The sequence below is a fragment of the Jaculus jaculus genome, chromosome 9 (genome assembly GCF_020740685.1).
Source record: "Jaculus jaculus isolate mJacJac1 chromosome 9, mJacJac1.mat.Y.cur, whole genome shotgun sequence".
In the NCBI taxonomy this organism is placed as follows: Eukaryota; Metazoa; Chordata; class Mammalia; order Rodentia; family Dipodidae; genus Jaculus; species Jaculus jaculus.
The window spans coordinates 95,674,531-95,695,256 of NC_059110.1; the positions used below are offsets into that span (position 1 = coordinate 95,674,531).

The 20,726-nt window shown below is 43.2% G+C and overlaps 1 protein-coding gene across 1 annotated transcript in view; it reads left to right on the forward strand.

Annotated features, from left to right (window-relative positions):
* Ppm1d (protein phosphatase, Mg2+/Mn2+ dependent 1D) overlaps positions 1-20,726 on the forward strand; it is a 39,653-nt gene that overhangs the window by 14,547 nt on the left and 4,380 nt on the right. The window contains exons 2-5 of the mRNA XM_004664532.2: positions 6,698-6,926; positions 16,480-16,604; positions 18,519-18,709; positions 20,206-20,448. Of these exons, the coding sequence (XP_004664589.2) occupies positions 6,698-6,926; positions 16,480-16,604; positions 18,519-18,709; positions 20,206-20,448 (788 nt within the window). The remainder of the gene's footprint in view (positions 1-6,697; positions 6,927-16,479; positions 16,605-18,518; positions 18,710-20,205; positions 20,449-20,726) is intronic.

Genomic DNA, 20,726 nt, shown 5'->3' on the forward strand with positions numbered 1-20,726 from the left:
CTGCCACTGCAAATGAACTCCAGATGCTTGTACCATTTTGTGTATCTGGTTTTACATGGGCACTGGAAAATCAAACTCATGCCAGCAGGCCTTATAAGTAAGTACCTTTACTGCTAAGCCATCTCTCCAGCCCCCTTGTTGGTTATTTTGAGGCAGGGTCTCATGTAGCCCAAGCTGGTCTTGAACTATTGCCTCCACCTTCCAAGTGCTGGATTGCAGACACCATATCCATGTCCATATCCATATCCAGCTACAGAAGCTTTGTAGTCTGATGCAATCCCACTTGTTTATTTTGTGCTTTTGGTATCAGAGCCAAAAAAGTCATTGTCAAGACCAATGTTAAGGAATTTATTTGGGAGACAAAGAAACAGGCAGATAGAGAACCAGGGCCTTTAGCCACTGCAAAAGAACTCCAGATGCATGTACTACTATGTGTATCTGGCTTACATGGTGTTGCAGTCCGGTTCGCATTGCTGGTAGAAATCACCCAACCAAGAGCAGCTTCTGGGAAAAAGAGGTTTATTTGGCTTACAGGCTCGAGGGGAAGCTCCACGATGGCAGGGGAAAACGATGGCATGAGCAGAGGGTGGACATCACCCCCTGGCCAACAGAAGATGGACTACAGCAACAGGAGGGTGTGCCAAACACTGGCATGGGGAAACTGGCTATAAAGCCCATAAGCCCGCCCCCAACAATACACTCTCTCCAGGAGGCATTAATTCCCAAATATCTATCAGCTGGGAACCTAGCATTCAGAACACCTAAGTTTATGGGGGACACCTGAATCAAACCACCACACATGGGTTCTGGGGAATTGAACCTGGGTCCTTAGGTTTTGCAGGTAAGCACCTTAATGGCTAAGCCATCTCTCCAGCCCCAGAAATATTTTATCTTTGTTTTTTTTTTCTTATGGTTTCAGTCTGTAACATCAACATCTTTAATAATTTGTACTTTATTTATGTGTGGTGTAAATAAGTATGATCATTATCTTTTCTTCTTCTATCTTGAGGTAGAGTCTCACTCTAGCACAGGCTGATCTGGAATTCACTGTGTAGTCTCAGGATAGCTTCAGATTCGTGGTGACCCTCCTGCCTCTACCTCCTGAGCGCTGGGATTTTTATTTATTTATTTGATAGAGAAAGAGGGAGAGAGAGAATGAATAGGTGCACCAGGGCCTTCAGCCATTGCAAATGAACTCCGTGTGACCCCTTGTGCCTCTAGCTTACATGGGTCCTGGGGAATTGAACCTGGGTCCTTTGGCTTTGCAGGCAAACACCTTAACCGCTAAGCCATCTCTCCAGCCTGCAACTATTCTTCATTAAAAAAATATTTTTAGTTATTTATTTGCAAGGCGGGGGAGAGAGAGAGGGAGGGAGGGAGAGAAAGGAAGTCAGACAGAGAATAGATGTCCTAGGACCTCCAGCCACTGTAAACAAACTTCAGGTGCCTGTACCACATTGTGCATCTGACTTATGTGGGCCCTGAGGAACTGAATCTGGGTTGCGAGGCTTTGTAGGCAAGTGCCTTAACCTCTGAGCAATCTCTCCAGCCCATTTTTTTTTTTTTTATCATTCAGATTATTTAATACCATGTGGTTTGTGTTTTCTTTATGGGAATAAATTAGGTTGTAACTAATAAACAATGACTTTTCTTAGTCTTCCATGGCCCAGGAGCTCAAGAATGAGAGCTACCCTTGAATAGTTCACAGATCACAGACTTATTTTGATGGGAGCTCTCCTCTCACTCCCCATCAGACATCACTTCTGGAGATGGCTGACAGGGCAGCCTTCAGCATGGAAGGACACTTGTTGTAGAAAGATATCATGAACCCCAATCAGGGCACTTGAGGACCTTCTGCTCACCTGCCCAGACCCTTCAACTTTGTCACTAGTTGTAGACACTGCGGTGCCATCCTCAGGGGTGCAGTCTCCACATGGGATACTGTGCTTTTGAGAGAGGCATATGGCTAGGGGCATCCAGTGACATCAGTTGGAATGAGGGTGCCCTGGCTTCTGGGTGCCTGGTCATTGGGGGACCCCTTCAGGGAAATGGCATTTTCTTCCTCCTTCTGAAGGCGTGCAGAGTGTCGGGGTCAGACAAGCTTCCTTTTCTTACAGCATGGATCTTCCTGAGCAGGAGTGCATCCGTCTCTTCTCCAGATGTTCTCCAGCAGCCTAGTTTGTCCCTCTGAAAGTTTGCACTTTGGTAGATCATAATTTGGTGAGATCATAATGGGTGTCTCTCGGTGGAATCTTGCTCAGAAATGGCTCCATGCTGGATGTTTTGGTTTCTGGAACGTTTCCTTTTCAAGCGGCCGCTGCTCCAGGCGCTCCTGTCTGAGATGCTCAAGGTTTTGCTGCTGTAGTTGCTCTGCTATCTGATGAAAAATGGAATTGTTCACGGATTCTGAAACATGAGCACCAGGGTGGTCAGGGTGTCCAGGTCACCCAAGGACAAGCCCTGACTTGATTTGCAGTTGGAAGGTTGAAGGTTCCCTCTGGCAGCATCCTACAACAAAGGACAGCAAATCTAATTTGCAAAACTTCGTCAGGGAGAAGGCATCACATGTGGCACCTGCTGTACACCTCCAGAGCAGAGTCCACCATAGCAGGAAAGGCATGGTTGGCTGGAGCAGGAAGTGGTCATGACCCAGACAGGAAGCAGAGGCAGCCCATATTGTGCCACTACACCTGGATTTGTTTGTTTGTTTTTTACTTGCTTTTTACTGACAACTTCCATAATTGTAAACAATATCCCATGGTAATTCCCTCCCTCCCCCACTTTCCACTCTCCATCATATCCCTTCCCCTTCTCAATCAGTCTCTTTTATTTTGATATCCTGATCTTTCCTTCCTATTATGATGGTCTTGTGTAGGTAGTGTCAGGCACCGTAAGGTCATGGATATCCAGGCCATTTTGTGTCTGGAGGAGCACGTTGTAAGGAATCCTACCCTTCACTGGCTCTTACATTCTCCCCCCACCCCCAGGTAGGGTCTCACTCTATCCCAGGCTGACCTGGAATTCACTCTGTAGTCTCAGGGTGGCCTTGAACTCATGGCGATCCTCCTACTTCTGTCTCCCAAGTGCTGGGATTAAAGGTGCCACCACGCCCGGCTTGGCTCTTACATTCTTTCCACCACCTCTTTCACAATGGACCCTGAGCCATGGAAGGTGTGATTAAGATATTTCAGTGCTGAGCACTTCTCTGTTACTTCGCAGCACCATGGTACCTCCTGTGTCATCCCAAGGTCACTGTCATCTGAAAAGAGAAGATTCTCTAACCAAATATTAGAGTAGCATTGATATATTGGTATAAGCATTAAGAGAAATGTTTACTGGGCAGTTTGGTGAGCATAGTATATACTTTTAGCCAGACAGCAGCAGATGTTACACTCCTAGGGCTTGAGTACCCTTGTTGTAGGTTTTCAGTATTAGGGATATATTCCCTCCCAGGGAGTGGGCCTCCAGTCAAATCAAGAGGGTGGTTGGTTTACCCCCTAACAGACGTGCCACCTTTGCACCAGTTGGCTCCTTTGGCCTGGCTAGCCAAATATAAGGCTTGCAGTGTCCACTGGTATCTTCACTGGTGATTTCTCTCTCTCTCATTGAACTGTTTGCAGAATGGCTTCTTCCAGCTTTCTGTCAGCTGGTCTACATGGATCTATGGCTCCTGTGTGTTCCATTGTCCAAAAAAGTGGATTTCCATATGACTTATTTATATCCTCTTAGATTTTGATTAGCCCTCCCTCCACCTTTCCTTACTCAGTCTGTTCCCTTGACCTCACTTAGTCCTTTTCACCCCCATTAATCTGTTCTTCTACTCATACATATAATACCATTCCATTAGGTCCAACCCCTTTCTATTCCCTTTATATCTGCTTTCTAGCTTACTGGCATATGCTACTGATTTTTCTTCGTACTCACACTTGTTTGGTTTTTGAGACAAGGACTGTTACGTAGCCTAGCTATATGTTGACCAGAATAGCCTCAAAGTTTTGGTGGTCTTCCTGCCTCTCTGCCTCCCAAGTTTTATTTTGTTTCAGTGTCTCATGTGGCCCAGGCTGTCCAGAACTTGCTGTATAGCTGAAGCTGGCCTTTAACTTCTTTTTTTCTTTTAAGTTTGATTTATTTTAAAAAATTTGATTTATTTATTTGAGAGAGAGAGAGAGAGAATGGGTGTGCCAGGGCCTCCAGCCACTACAAATGAACTCCAGATGTATGCACCCCTGTGCATCTGGCTTACGTGGGTCCTGGGGAGTCAAACCGGCATCCTTTGGCTTTGCAGGCAAATGCCTTAACTGCTAAGCCATGTCTCCACCCCTTATTTTTTTTTTTTAATATTTATTTGACATAGAAAGAGGGAGAGAGAGAGAATGGGCATGCCAGGGCTTCCAGCCATTGCAAACAAACTCCAGACGCATGTGTACCCTTGTGCACCTGGTTAACATGGGTCCTGGAGAGTCGAACCAGGATCCTTTGGCTTTGCAGGCAAATGCCTTAACTGCTAAGCCATTTCTCCAGCCCTAAAAAAAAAAAAAATTTAATATTTTATCTGGCCTTTACCTTCTAATTCTGCTGCTTCCATCTCCTTTGTACTAGTAGAGGTGTGTGCTGCCTATTTAATTGATCATCTGATTTTTTAAAAAGATTTTCTTTATGTTAATCTAGCAATCATATTATTGGGTTGTATTTTTTAAACCATTTGCATCCCTTTAACATTGATATATAAACTATTTGCTTTTTAAATTTTTTTTTATTTTTTTGGTTTTTTGAGGTAAGGTCTCACTCTAGCCCAGGCTGACCTGGAATTCACTATGTAGTGTCAGGGTGGCCTTGAACCAATGGTGATCCTCCTACCTCTGCCTCCTCAGTGCTGGGATTAAAGGCATAATCTGCTTGCATTTGAAAACGAAAACAAACTACTTAGCCTGAATATATTAGGGAATTCTTTGTACTTAATGAAAGTTGTCTGGTAGCCCACCCAGGTGCCCTGATTTTTCTTCTACTTCTCTTTGAGACCTGTTATCCAGCAATAGATCCATGCACTTAAGAGGAAGGTAGTATGGTTTATGACACTTAAGAGACTAAAACCTTTCATAGGCACTGACGTAGCTCTTACAGCTCAACTAATAATCTGCCAAAATAATTCCTCCCCATTTCGATCTTTGGCCTCTTCACTGACTTGTGAAATTTTCTAGGGCTCTGTTAACAGGGAAAACTAATTTATTTCCTTTCTTACTGGCAGTTCTTATGTTGGATTACAATACTGCATTCTGTTTTATTCTCAACGTAATTTTGGTTGTCTGTCTTTCCCCATGTTTCATGACTGCTGTGGGTCTTTTTGTAGATTTCGTTTTTTGTCTTTTTAGTAGAGTATTGGTGGGGAAAATATGCAAATAGTTTGGACTGTATCTGCCATCATGAATTTGACAGTATGGTTTAGAATTAAATGTGGGGTTCTGGCATTTCATTTCCTTATCTGGAAGATGTAAATAATGGGTGTCTTGTATCTCATCAGTTTCCTGTAAATATTAATTCTGGTAATATATGCAAAGTTTTTAGTACAGAATCTTATACGTAGTGTGCAATAAATGTTATTTGTTAGGCTTTGAATATTCAAAAGTTATTTAAAAAGCAAGTTAAGTAGCTGTTTTGGAAAGATTAATAAGTACCTGGCTAAATCATGTCAAACCTGATTATTTATAAAATGTAGTGGTGCACACCTTTAATCCCAGCACTTGGGAGGCAGAGGTAGGGGGATTGCTGTGAGTTTGAGGCCAGTCTGGGACTACAGAGTGAATTCCAGGTCAGCTTAGGCTCCTGTGAAACCCTGACTTAATTGAGTATTAAGCCCAGGACCTTGTGAATATAAGTGCTCTACCATAGAGCTACATCCCCAGCTTGATGTATGTGTGTGTATGCACTGTTTGTTTATTTATTTATTTTTATTTGAAACAGAGAGAAAGAATGAGAGAGGGGAGGGTGCGCCAGGGCCTCTAGTATAAACAAACTCCAGACACTTACGCCACCTAGTGGGACCTGAAGAATGGAACCTGGGTCCCTGTGTTTTGCACCAAGCACCTTAACCATTAGGCCTTCTCTCCAGTCCAGTTATCTTTTTTTTTTTTTTTCAAGGTAGGGTTTTGTTCTAGTAGTTCATGGTGTCCTTGAACTCTCGGTGATCCTCCTACCTCTACCTACCAAGTGCCATGCCTGGCTAGTTTATTTTTTTGGAGGAGGCAGGGTCTCACTCTAGCCCACATTGAGCTAGAATGTACTCTGTAGCCTAGCCTGGTCTCAAATTCACAGATGTGAGCCAGCATACCTAACTCAAAATAATTTTCTTAAATTTTTTCTTAAGCTAATTGAAATATGTATATGTATGTGTGTGTGTGTGTATATATATGTATGTATGTATGTATGTGTGTGTGTGTGTGTATATGTATGTGTGTGTATATAGATATATTTGTTTTTTCAAGGCAAGGTCTTGCTGTAGCCTAGCCTGATCTGGAACTCACTCTGTAGTCCCAGGCTGGCTTCAAACTCACAGCAATTCTACCTTTGCCTCCTGAGTGCTAGGAGGCTTGTGTCACCTCATCTGGCTACTAATTCAAGTATTTACATGTTGCTGTTCACATGCTGACAATATATTAATGTCCATATCTGGAAAAGTAAACCCTTTCTCTCTTTATTACAGCAGAGTGGCCAAAGACTATGACAGGTCTTCCCAGTACATCAGGGACGACGGCCAGTGTGGTCATCATACGAGGCATGAAGATGTATGTAGCTCACGTAGGTGACTCAGGAGTAGTCCTTGGAATTCAGGATGACCCGAAGGACGACTTTGTCAGAGCTGTGGAGGTGACACAAGACCATAAGCCAGAACTGCCCAAGGAAAGAGAGCGCATCGAAGGACTTGGTGGGAGGTAATCATTCTGTTTTGCTTTTCTTTAGTTCCTGTCTGTCTCTGTCCCTCTCTCTCTTAACTGAGAGAGCCTCACAATGTAGTCTAGGCTGACTAATCCTGTGTAGCCCCAGGTTGGTCTGTAGCTTGTTAACCTCCTGCCTGTGCCTTGGGAGTACTGAGATTACACATGCTCCTTTTTTGGGTGAGGGAGAGATGGGACCTCATGTAGCCTAAGCTAGCCTTGCACTCCTGTTCTCAACTGCCTGGATACAGAAATTCCAGGTGTGAACCAATCATGCCCAATATTTCTTCATTTATTAATTTTATTTTAATTTCATTTTATGAATTTTTTTCTTTTTTTTTTTTTTTTCTGAAGTAGAGTCTTGCTCTCACCCAGGGTAACCTGGAATTCAATATGGAGTTTCAGAATGGCCTCGAACTCATGGCAGTCCTTTTACCTCTGCTTCCTAAGTGCTGAACTTCTTTTTTGTTTAGTTAAAATAATTTCTCAGTGTTATTGATTTTTTAGAATTATTTATTTATTTGAGAGAGAGAAAGAGGCACATGAAGAGAATGGGAGGGAGACAGAATGGATGCACCAAGGCCTCTAGTCACTGAAATGAACTCCATATGCATGCACCACCTTGTGTATTTGGCTTTACATGGGGACTGGGGAATTGAGCCTAGGTCCTTAGGCTTCGCAAACAAGCACCTTAACTGCTAAGCCATTTCTCCAGCCCGTTATGGATTTTTAGTTTTCTTGATGCAAAAAATCATGTGTACTCAATTATTTTGAAATATGTAATTTCTGGTAATGGCTCCAAACAATGCATACAAGGATTTATTGACAATTGTTCATTTAAATTAATATGAACTTTAGAATCTGCTTTGAAAATGTGATTGTCATATATTGTTTTCAGTTTGTCTTGATAATGATTCTGGACAGATATATATATATATATTGGAGGGGGTGTTGTGTGTATGCATGTGTATATGCATGTATGCAGGTGGTCAATACCTGTAATCTCAGCACTTGGGAGACAGAGGTAGGAGGATCACTGTGAGTTCTAGGCTAGTCTGAGACTACATAGTGAATCCCAGGTTCAACCTGGGTTAGAGTGAATCCCTACCTCAAAAAACTAATAAATAGGGCTGGAGAGATGGATTAGTGATTTAGGTGTTTGCCTGCAAAGCCTTAGGACCCAGGTTTGATTCCCCAGGACCCACGTTAGCCAGATGCATAAGGGGGTGCATGCGTCTGGAGTTCATTGTGCAGTGGCTGGCGGCCCTGGTGCGCCCATTCTGTCTCTCGCTCTCCATCTCCCTCTTTCTCTGTCAAATAAATAGATAAAAACAAAATATTGTTTTTTAAGGTTTTTATTTATTTATTTGAGAGTGACAGAGAAAGAGGCAGAGAGAGAGTGAGAGAGAGAGAGAGAGAATGGGCGCACCAGGGCTTCCAGCCACTGCAAATGAACTCCAGATGCGTGCGCCCCCTTGTGCATCTAGCTAACGTGGGTCCTGGGGAATGGAGCCTTGAACTGGGGTCCTTAGGCTTCACAGGCAAGCGCTTAACTGCAACACCATCTCTCCAGCCCTAAAAATAAAATATTAAAAAAAAAGAAAAACCAAAAAAAAAATAATAATAAATAGTTGAGGGCTGGAGAGAAGGCTTAAGTTGAAGTGAAGCCTAAGAACCCAGGTTCAATTCCCCAGTATCCCCATAAGCCAGATGAACAGAGTGGTGTGTGTGTCTGGAGTTCATTTGCAATGGCTAGAGGCCCTGATGCACCTGTTTTTTTCTCTTTTCTACCACTTTCTCTCTCAATTAACTAAATAAAGTATTTTAAAAAGAAAAATAGTTGGGCTGGAGAAATGGCTAGTGGCTACAGGTACTTGCTTGCAAAACCTGGTGGCTTGGGTTCAAATACTTAGTACCTACATAAAGCCAGATGCATAATAAACTGCATGCATCATAGCAAGAGGCCCTGGCGTGCCCATTCCCTCTCTGATTCTTTCATTTTCTCTCTACTTGTAAGTAAGTAAAACATATTTAAAAAGAGAAAACAGCCAGGCATGGTGGCACATACCTTTATCCCAGCACTCCAGAGGCAGAGGTAGCAGAATTGCTAAGAGTTCGAGGCCACCTTGAGATTACATAGTGAATTCCAGGTCAGCCTGGGCTAGAGTGAGACCCTACCCTACCTTGGGGGGGGGGAGGGAAAGAGGCCGGGTGTAGTGGCACACACCTTTAATCCCAGCACTTGGGAGGTAGAGGTAGGAGGATCACCAAGAGTTCAAGACCACCCTGAGATTATATAGTGAATTACAGGTCAACCTGGACTAGAGTGACAGCCTACCTCAGAAAACCAAAAAAGAAAAAGAAAAAATGATTAACCTGGTATATTCCAAAGAAAGGTCTTAAAGTTATCTAAGGAATCTCCTTACCACCTTTTGAGAACCATTTTCCTAATACTTGTAAGGTTTCACATTTTATGCTTAATCGTTAACCCTCCTGGAATTTGAAAAATGTAATTACTATGGTTAATTATTGCTTTCTGTATAGCTACTAGTAACTATACCTAGCTTTCCTTACTGAGTCACTGGCTGAACATGCTTAAAATCTGTATTCAGTGGAAAGATACCCTTTTGTTGCACTGTTTCTACATAGAATGTCAACTGTTATAGGGCAACATTGCTTGTAGAATGGCCCTTGAATGAAATGTATGTGGGTAGAGAGGGCTTGAGTAGATTGTACATTTCTGTCTGGAAGCATAACCCTCATTCATGCAATTTGACTTGTTTAGGAACCACATAGGCCTTCCTCTAGAAGACGGGTTACTGTGGCACATGAAACTTACCTAACTGTGCCAGGCATGATGGCATATGCCTTTCATTTCAGCACTCTGGAGGTAGGAGGATCACTATGTCTTTGAGGCCTGCCTGGGCAACTTAGTGAATTTTAGGTCAGCCTGAGATAGAATGAGATCCTGCTTTAAAAAAAAAACAAAAAAAAAAAAAAAACAAGAAGCCAGTTGTGGTGGCACATGCCTTTAATTCCAGTACTTGGGAGGAAGAGGTACGAGTGAGTTCAAGGCTACTCTGAGACTACATAGTGACTTCTTGGTCAACCTGGGCTAGAGGGGAGACCCTACCTCGAAAAACCAAAATAAATAAATGAATAAATAAACAAGGGCTAGAGCGGTTAAGGCACTTGCCCGTGAAATCTAGGTTCAATTTCCCAGTATCCACATGAGCCAGATGTATAAAAAGCAAACAAAAGGGCCCAGTGGTTAAGGAGCTTGCCTGCGAAACCTAATGACCTGAGCTTGATTCCCCAATACTCACATAAAAGCCAGGTGCACAAGGCTGTCCATGCAGTGGAGTTTGTTTTCAGGGGCTAAAGGCCCTGTGCACCCATTCTCTGTCTCTGTTTACAAAGAAATAGAGAAAATTTCTTAAGGCCAAACTTATCTAAGGTAGACTTGCTTCCTTATCTAAATTTTAGGTTGCCTGTTTACTTAAAACCAAGCTGCTAGGCTGGAGAGATGGTCTAGTAGTTAAGGCACTTGCCTGCAAAGCCAAGGGACCCAAGTTCTATGTAAGTGAGATGCACAAGATGGTGTCGTCTGGTGTTCCTTTGCAACAGCTAGAGTCCCTGGTGTGCCCTTGCCCCCCCCCCCACCTCTTTCTCTCTGCCAAATAAATAAAAAATAATTAAAAAGAGCCAGGCATGGTGCCACATGCCTTTAATCCAAGCATTTAAAAAAATTGTTTATTTTTATTTATTTATTTGAGAGAGACAGAGAGGGAAAGAGGGAGAGAGAATGGGCGTGCCAGGGCCTCCGACCACTGCAAACGAACTCCAGACGCGTGCGCCCCCTTGTGCATCTGGCTAACGTGGGTCCTGGGGAATCGTGCCTCAAACCGGGGTCCTTAGGCTTCACAGGCAAGTGCTTGACCGCTACATCATCTCTCCAGCCCTAATCCCAGCATCTGAGAGAGAGAGGTAGGAGGATCACTAAGAGTTTGAGGCCACTCCGAGGCTCCATAGTGAATTCCAGGTCAGCCTGGGCCAGAGTGAGAACCTACCTCAAAAAACCAAGAAAAAAAAAAAAAAAGCTATCAAGCCAGACCTGATTAGCATATATGCCTATAATCCTAGCATTCATGATGCTGAGGCTGGAGGATTGACCCAAATCTGAGGACAACCTGGTTTTCATTGAAGCAGGAAACAAATAAACCCTCAGCTGATCTGTCATTTGGATGGCTAGAAAGTAACTCCTGAGTTTGTCCTCTGCATGGCTCACTGTGATCAAATAGTAGTAGAAAATAACTCCTGGACACATGAAGGATTGCTGAAGTGGCCATCCTGGCATACTTAATTTCATTCTGTAATGTATAACCTTAAGTGGATCTCCTTTAAGGGCATAGTCTGTTTAACCCTCTAAGTACAAGTTGTACAAAGTGGCCTTTGCAATTATAAATACAATTTCTACAATATACTTGGGTCATTTTTTCCTCCTATTTGTTCAGTCAGTAGGGCCATTATTAATTATGTTTTTTCAAGGTAGGGTTTCCCTCTAGCCCAGGCTGACCTGGAACTCACTCTGTAGTCCTAGGCTGTCCTTGAACTCAGTGATCCTCCTACCTCTGCCTCCCAAGTGCTGGGATTAAAGGTGTGCACCACCATGCCTGACTCTTTTTCTTATTTTTCATTGTGCACATTTATTTTTTTATTTTTACTTAAAAATTTTTTTGTTTATTTTTATTTATTTATTTGAGAGCGACAGATTGAAAGAGAGGGAGAGGGAGAGAGATAAAGAGAATAGACGTGCCAGGGCCTCCAGCTACTGCAAACGAACTCCAGACACGTGCACCCCCTGGTGCAAATGCCTTACGTGGGTCCTGTAGAATCGAGCCTCAAACCAGGATCCTTAGGCTTCACAGGCAAGCGTGTAACCTCTAAGCCATCTCTCCAGCCCTATTTTTACCTTTTTTTTTTTTTAATTTAAGAGAGAGGAAGAGGCAGATATCTAGAATGGGTGTGCCAGAGCCTGTAGCCACTGCACCACCTTGTGCACCTGACTTATGTGGGTACTGGGAATTGAACCTGGGTCCTTTGGCTTTGTAGGCAAGCATCTAACTGGAATATCTCCAGCCCTAAACACTTTTTTAAAAGTGTGTATAGGTATATATTTTTGTTTGTTTGTTTGTTTTTGTGGTAGGGTCTCACTCTATCCCAAGCTGACCTGTAATTCACTGGTAGCCTTGACCTCACAGCGATCCTTCTACCTTTGTCTCTCAAGTGCTGGGATTAAAGGCGTGTGCTAACCATGTCTGGCTCTAAATTTTTGTTGTTGTTGTTGTTTTTGTTTTTGGAGGTGGGGTCTCACACTGGTCCAGGCTGACCTGGAATTAACTATGTAGTCTCAGGGTGGCCTCGAATTCATACTGATCCTCCTACCCCTGCCTCCCAAGTGCTGGGATTAAAGGCGTGCGCCACCACTTCTGGCTTCTAAAATATTTTTATTTATTTATTTGCAAACAGAAAATAGAGACAGGCAGAGAGAATGGGTACACCAGGGCTTCCAGCCACTGCAGATGAACCCCAGGTGCATGCACCACTTTGTGCATCTGGCTTTACATAGGTACTGGGGATTCAAACCCAGGTCATTTGGCTTTGTAGGCAGGTGCCTTAACCAATAGGCCATCTCTCCAGCGTATGTGTATAAAACACATATTTTTAGTTTTTAGGGTTTTATCTTTGAGTTAGAATCTCATTCTAGCCAGGCTGACCTACAGGTGGTCAACTGTAGGAGGTCAGATAGCCATCCTCCTACCTCTGCCTCCTGAGTGTTGGAATTAAAGGTGTGCATTACCATGCCTGGCTATATATCTTGATTATTTACTTTCTTTACTTTTCAACCTGAATTTTAAAATAATATTTTCTCTGATTTTAATAACAATTTTAAGAATTTATGTTTTTGGCCTTTTCACTTAAGATACCATCTGGACAGTTGGACAGATGCTCTTTGCCATTTGGGAGCAGGTGTCTTTTTGCAAAATTTGAGCCATCTCATGATGTTATTTCCTTACTTCCCTCTGTCCCAACCTAGGCACTTGGCCAACACTCTGCTTTTCCAGCCTTCTGTTGATCTCAGCTGTCTGCATGTCAGGCTGTTCCTTTTATTTGCCTTTTAATCATGCCGAACAACAGCAGGGAGTGTAATGTAACATTGCTTTGACTTATTTTAAAAATAACTTTTTTGTTTACATTTATGTGTGGGGGTGCACATGCACGTGTTTGCATGTGCATGTAGAGGCCAGAGGTCTATGTCAGGTATCTTCCCTAATCACTGTTGCATTTTACTTTTGGAGACAGGGTCTCTTAGTGAATCTGAAGCTGTGATTCAGCTAGACTAGCTAGCCAGCAAGCCCCGGGGATCCTCCTGTGTTCACCTCCTAAGCTCGGGAAAGATAAGCAGGTACTCACCTGTACTTTTAAGTGGGTGCTGAGGCTCCATCCTCAGTTCCTCATGCTCCAGTGGCAAGAACTTGACCTTTTGGAAACTGTAACTAGTGCCATTGTTTGTTCTTTGCTTCGAGGAAACATAGAGATCATAATATCCTTGCGTATTCTATGTGTCAAGAGAGCTCCTAGAAAGACAGAAGAAAAAAGAGCTGGTATAGTCGTGATGGAAACTGCTACTATAATTACTTAATTATAAGCTTGGCCTTTTAGGGTGCAGTCTTTTAGAAAGAAGAATCTAGTTTTAAAATGAGGGAACGTTGGGATTTCTTCTCATGGGATCTCTTCACATTGTATTTCTCAAGTATGATAGATTCTTGTGAATGGTAAACTTACTCCTTATTTCCTTTCTGAGGATCCTCGGTGAAGAAAGCATACTATAACTGCATGACTGCCTTTGATATTATAGCTCTAGTTATGATTTACATGCTGCTGTCAGAACTATTCTCAAAAAGGATGCTAAATGGGCTAGAGAGATGGCTTAGCGGTTGAGGCATTTGCCTGCAAAGCCAAAGGACCCAGGTTTGATTTCCCAGGACCCATGTAAGCCAGATGCACAAGGTGATGCATGAGTTTGTTTGTAGTGGCTGGAGGCTCTGGCATGCTGCCCCTCCCTCCCCCCCCCCCCCTCTCTCTCATAAATAAAAAGTAACATTTTAAAAAATAAAAAGGATGGTAAATGAGGGACTTTGTGTTTGAGGTTAACATCTTTATGTTATGGTCATCCTGTACTTGTTTGTTTTAATCTTTTTTTTTTTTTTTTTCGAGGTAGAGTCTCACTCTAGCCCAGGCTGACCTGGAATTCATTATGGAGTCTCAGGGTGGCCTTGAACTCATGGCGATCCTCCTACCTCTGCTTCCTGAGTGCTGGGATTAAAGGCATGCACCACCATTCCTGGCTGTTTTAGTCTTTTACTGCCCTGTCTGATAATGTAACCACTAGCCATATGTGATTGCTTTAATTTATATTAATAAAAATTTGTAGAATCAAGCTGGGTGTGGGGGTGTACACTTTAAAAAAAATTTTTTTGTTGTTCATTATTTATTTATTTATTTGAGAGCGACAGACACAGAGAGAAAGACACATAGAGGGAGAGAGAGAGAATGGGCGCCCCAGGGCTTCCAGCCACTGCAAACGAACTCCAGATGCGTGCGCCCCCTTGTGCATCTGGCTATCATGGGACCTGGGGAACCGAGCCTTGAACCGGGGTCCTTAGGCTTCACAGGCAAGCGCTTAACCGCTAAGCCATCTCTCCAGCCCGGGGTGCACACTTTTAATCCCAGCACTCAGGAAGCAGGGGTAGGAGGATCGCCATGAGTTCAAGGCCACCCTGAGACTCCATAGTGAATTTCAGCTCAGCCTGGGCTAGAGTAAGACCCTACCTTGCAAAACCAAACAAAACAAAATTTGTAGAATCAGTTCATTTTCCCTAGTTCCATATATGGTGTTGTCTCTGTCTTTGTGGCTAATGACTATGGTATTAGAAATGCAGAATGACATTTCCATCATTGGAGGAAGTCACAGTACTGCTCCAATCAGTGGACTTGTCTTAGTTATGTACATTATGGTGGCAGCGCTCAAACAAAGAGGTGTGGTTGTTTGAATCAGATGTCCCCATAAACTTGTGTTCTGAATACTTTTTCCCTAGCTGGTGGCAATTTTGGGAGGTGAAGCCTTGCTGGAGGAGGTGTGTTGTTGGGTGCAGGCTTAGGGTGTTATAGCCAGCTCCCCCTTGCCAGAGCCTGGCTCATTCTTTGTTGTCCACCTGCTGTAACAGAGGTGGTGGCCAGCTTCTGCTCATGCCTTGCTTTCCCTGCCATCATTAACTATTTTTTAAAAACATTTTTGTTCACTTTATTTATTTATTTATTTATTGATTGATTGATTGATTGAGAGTGACAGAGAGAGTAAGAGGCAGAGAGAATGGGTGCGCCAGGGTCTCCAGATACATGCGCCCCCTTGTGCATCTGAGAGCGAATGTGGGTCCTGGGGAATTGAGCCTCGAACCAGGGTCCTTAGGCTTCACAGGCCTAAGCCATCTCTCCAGCCCTCATTAACTTTTTATTTACTCATTCATTTTTTTTTCCAGGTGGTAGGGTCTCACTGTAGCCCAGACTGACCTGGAATTCACTATGTAGTCTCAGGGTGGCCTCAAACTCACAGTGATCCTCTTACCTCTGCTTCCTGAGTGCTGAGATTAAAGGTGTGTGCCACCAGGCCTGGCTCCCTGCCATCATGAAACTTTCCCTCTGCTCTGTAAGCCAAAATAAAACCTCTCATCCTATGAGTCGCCTTTGGTTAGGTATTTTGTCCCAGTGATGAGGTGACTACAACAGTAGGCAAATCCTATACCACCAGGATACATCCTTAGCCTCACCTGCCTTCTTTTACTTTCTAAAGTTTGAAGCTGATAACTTATAGTCATGCTTTCTGTCTTTTCTGATAAGTTTGCCTTCACTTTGCTTGTTAGGCCCTTTTTCATTTTCTTTGTAGCATCTTCAGACATTTGAAGTTAGAGACGGAAAGCCATATATGGAGGGGAATGGGTTAGTAGCTCCTGGCTGAAATGTAGACCCTCCCCAAGTATTTGAATCATGCCTTTTCCATTGACATGGTCTTTACTCATTTTCATATTATTTGCAGTTGGTTCTGTCTAGTTTCCTTCAGTCAAATTCTTCTCATTAATTCTACCCTATTTTGCCCTCCCCCTTCAACCTCCTTCCCAGTCTTTTGAGGTAGGATCTCACTGTAGCCCAGGCTGACCTGGAATTCACAATCGAATTTCAGGGTGGCCTTGAACTCATGGTGATCCTCCTACCTCAGCCTCCTCAAGTGCTGGGATTAAAGGCATGAGCCACCACATCCAGCTTTTTTTTTTTTCCATTGTAACAGTAACATTGACTTCCGATTCTTTGTGTTTAAAACAGATGTCATTACTTTATGATAATATGATCTTATTAATTATTTAACTCATCAAGTCTAATTCAGTGTTTTACTTTAGTTATTTAGAGTTTTCACATGAACTCCATTTGTCTTTAGTGTGATGAACAAGTCTGGGGTGAATCGTGTGGTGTGGAAAAGACCTCGGCTCTCTCACAGTGGACCTGTTCGAAGGAGCACAGTTATTGACCAGATTCCTTTTCTGGCAGTGGCAAGAGCACTTGGTAAGATGGCCTTACATTTGCTGAAGTCGTGTGTGTGTGTGTGTGTGTGTGTGTGTGTATTTTACTTTTTATTTTTTGAGGTAGGGTCTCGTTCTAGCCCAGGCTAGAACCTTGAGTTCACTACGTAGTCTCAGGCTGGCCTTGACCTCACAGCAATTCTCGTACTTGGCCTCTTGAGTGCTGGGATTAAAGGCATGAGCTACCATGCCCAGATTATGTTATATTTTCCACAATATCTTGTGGTAAAATAGAACTAAACCCTCAAGTGGTAAGGATAGAGACCATGGTATGTATTGTGGCTGGGAAACATCAGCAGGGTGTTAAAGCACGTATTTCATTGTTGATTCTTCTTTGTTCCTGAGTCATGTCCAGTGTCTTGTTAACTTTCACCTGGACTGAGGAACGGATGGACACACCCATACACACAGGCTTAATGTACTTAATACTGTTTTTATTTGTTTGGTTGGTTTTGGCTTTTATTTAAGAGAGAGAAAGAGGCAGATAGAGAATGGATATACCAGGGCAAATGAACTCCTCTTGTACATCTGGCTGCATGGGTAGTGGGGAATTGAACTTGAGTCCTTAGGCTTTGCAGGCAAGGGCTGTAATTACTAAGCCATCTCTCCAGCCTGTGTGTGTGGGTGTGTGTATACTTTTTTTAATGAGAGAATTGGTGCACCAGGGCCTCTTGCGACTGCTGTTGAACTCCAGATACATGTGCCACTTTGTGCATCTGGTGATCTGGAGAGTAGAATCTGGCAAGCACCTTAACTGCTAAGTCATCTCTCCAGCCCTGGTTTTCTTTCTTTCTTTCTTTCTTTCTTTTTTTTTTTTTTTTTTTTTTTGATGAAATTAGGTTTCACTCTAGTCCAGGCTATACTAGAATTCACTTTGTATCTCCAGGCTGGCCTTAAAACTCACAGTGATCCTACTTCTGCCTACCAAGTGCTGACCACCATGATTTTGAGGCCAGCCTGGAGCTAGAGTAAATTCCAGGTCACCTTGGCTAGAGTTGAGACCCTACCTTGAAAAAAACACTCCCCCCAAAAGCAAAATAAAAATAAGAAAAAGAAAGGAAACAAGATAGACTAATGTAAACATTTACACAGTTGTATAGTTAGAAAGTTGCTGGGAAGCTCTCTGTAGGGCAGGTGGGGCATCCACAGAGTCAAGTGTTTGTGGGAAGCTGGTATGCTGAAATTTCCTGGTGTCCTTTGCACTGCCAGAGGACTGAGCAGAGAAGGGCTCACTAGAACTGGAGGAAATACCTCCTCTCCTCTGGTGTCCTTTCCATGCCCGCTGCTAAGAAAAGGGAAAATGGCCATCTAACACAACACTGACCATGTCTGCCAATGTTTGAGACTCCTTCTAGATCTATAGAAATAACGTGTCATGCTATTTTGCTGAACAAACGTATACCAATAATAAAAAGATTAATTTCTATTCCTTATTAGTGGGTTGATAGCTAAACTACACAGATTCTGAATTCATTATCAGTCACCAAAAGAGAAAGGCACCAGTATAGCTCAGTACAGTGCTTGCCTAGGCATGTGTGTGGCCCTGGACTTGACTCCCAGTACTACATATAGGTAGGCAGGTAGGTGGATTAAGGTAGATCAGTAGTTGCCAGGCATAGTGCCAATACCTTTAATCGTAGCACTCAGGAGGGTAGGAGGGTCAAATTGCTATGAGTTCTATTTATCTATTATTTACTAGGAATTGAACCCAGGATCTTGTGCATGCTAGGCAAATGCTATATTCCTAGCCCTGCTTAGACGTTTTTAATCACGAATGGGTTTGAACATTATCAAATGCTTTTCTACATCTATAGAAATGGGTGTGTAGATTTTCTTCTTTAATCTGTTGATACTGTCAGCTAAGAGTGGTATCTGCATCTTCTGTCCCTTTCCCCAGGTGACTTATGGAGCTATGATTTCTTCAGTGGCAAGTTTGTGGTGTCACCTGAACCAGACACAAGTGTCCACACTCTTGACCCTCAGAAGCACAAGTATATTATCCTGGGGAGTGATGGACTGTGGAACATGATTCCACCTCAGGATGCCGTCTCCATGTGCCAAGACCAAGAGGAGAAAAAATACATGACGGTGAGCAGTGATTCAGTAATTTGTCTACATTCTGCTGCATTTGTTAGTGGTCATCACTGTGAGCTAGTGATGTTCATCTCTGTATCCTTGTTGCCACTTCACTAAGCCTTGTAACCATTCCAGTTAATACCCTCTTCTGTCTAGAGCCTGCACAACCACCAGTCTTTTCTGTTTCTCGGTATTTGCCAGTTTTGGGTGTTTCCTATTTTTTCTTCCCTGTTCTGGGAATTGAACCTTAGGTTTCACAGGTGCTAGACAAGTGCTTTTTCTTTCTTTCTCTTTTTGCAATACTGGGGATTGAACCCAGGGCTTTGTGCATGCTACGCAAGTGCTCTACCACTGAGCTATATCTCCAGCTCTAGATAACTGCTTAATCATGAACTACACTTTCAATACCTTTTAACTTTTTTTTTTTTTAATGCAAAAGAACGAGAGTGAGAGAGACAGAATTGGTGTGCCAGGGCCTTCAGCCACTGAGTTGAACTCCAGATGTGTGTGTGACCTTGTGCACACGTATGTTCTTACACGCTTGCATCACCTTGTGCATCTGGCTCATGTGGGACCTAGAAAGTCAAACATGGCTTCTTAGGCTTCACAGTCAAGCGCCTTAACCTCTAAGCCATCTTCCCAGCCCTTAACTTTTTTTTTTTTTTTTTTTTGGTTTTCCAAAGTAGGATCTCACCGTAGCTCAGGCTGACCTGGAATTCACTATGTAGTCTCAGGGTGGTCTCGAACTCATGGTGATCCTCCTACCTCTGCCTCCTTAGTGCTGGGATTAAAGGCATGTGCCACCATACTCAGTTTAACTTTCTTTTGAGATAGGGTCTTTGTAAGTGATTTAGGCTAACCTTAAACTTGGGATTAGTTCTGCCTCATGCTTCCAAGTAGATGGAATTACAGGCGTGTACCACGATGTCTGGATGGGGTGTTTTCAGGATTCACATTGATAGCATTTGTTTGTCCATTCGTCAGTTGATGGCTGTTTAGGCTGCTTCCACTCTTTGGCTTCCACTTTTGCCATTAAAATATATGTTTTTATGTAGATATATTCTTAGTTCTCTTAGTTGTATACCTCATAGTGGTCACATGGTAACTGTGCCTCCTATCCTGATGTGCCCATCCCCTCCTCCCCTTCTTCTCTCTCTCTCTCTCTGCTTGCAAATAAGAGATTGTGTGTTAGTATGGGCGCACAGGGCCTCCTGCCGCGCTGCAGATGAACTCCAGATGCATACGCCACTTTGCATATCTGGCTTTATATGGGTGCTGGAGATTGAACCTGGGCCATGAGGCTTTGCCAGCAAGCGCCTTTAACAACTCTGAACCATCTAGCCAACTCTCCAACCCCAAATACCCTGTGGAGATTCTGGATAATGTTCTAAGAATTTAGGACCTTTGCTTTCTTTATTTGGCCACACTTACTACCCAATTTGTAGCTAGATATATATGTAGTGGCAAGTAAATGTGAGTTAATGCCCTTCTTGTTATTTTCTCTACAGGGTGAACATGGACAATCATGTGCCAAAATGCTTGTGAACAGAGCACTAGGCCGCTGGAGGCAGCGAATGCTCCGAGCAGACAACACCAGTGCAATCGTCATCTGCATCTCTCCAGAAGTGGACAATCAGGGAGACTTCAGTAATGAAGATGAGCTCTATCTCAACCTGACTGACAGTCCTTCTTACAATAGTCAGGAATCCTGTGTGATGATTCCTTCTCCATGTTCTACACCACCAGTCAAGGTGTGCAATTCTATATAGTCCCCCCCCCCCCCCAGCCACTGTAAATCTTGAGCCCTTTCTTTAAGGATTTTTTGTTTTATTTCTCTCTCTCTCTTTTTTTTTTTTTAATTTTTTTTAAATTATTTATTTATTTATTTATTTATTTGAGAGCGACAGACACAGAGAGAAAGACAGGTAGAGGGAGAGAGAGAGAATGGGCGCGCCAGGGCTTCCAGCCTCCGCAAACGAACTCCAGACGCGTGCGCCCCCTTGTGCATCTGGCTAACGTGGGACCTGGG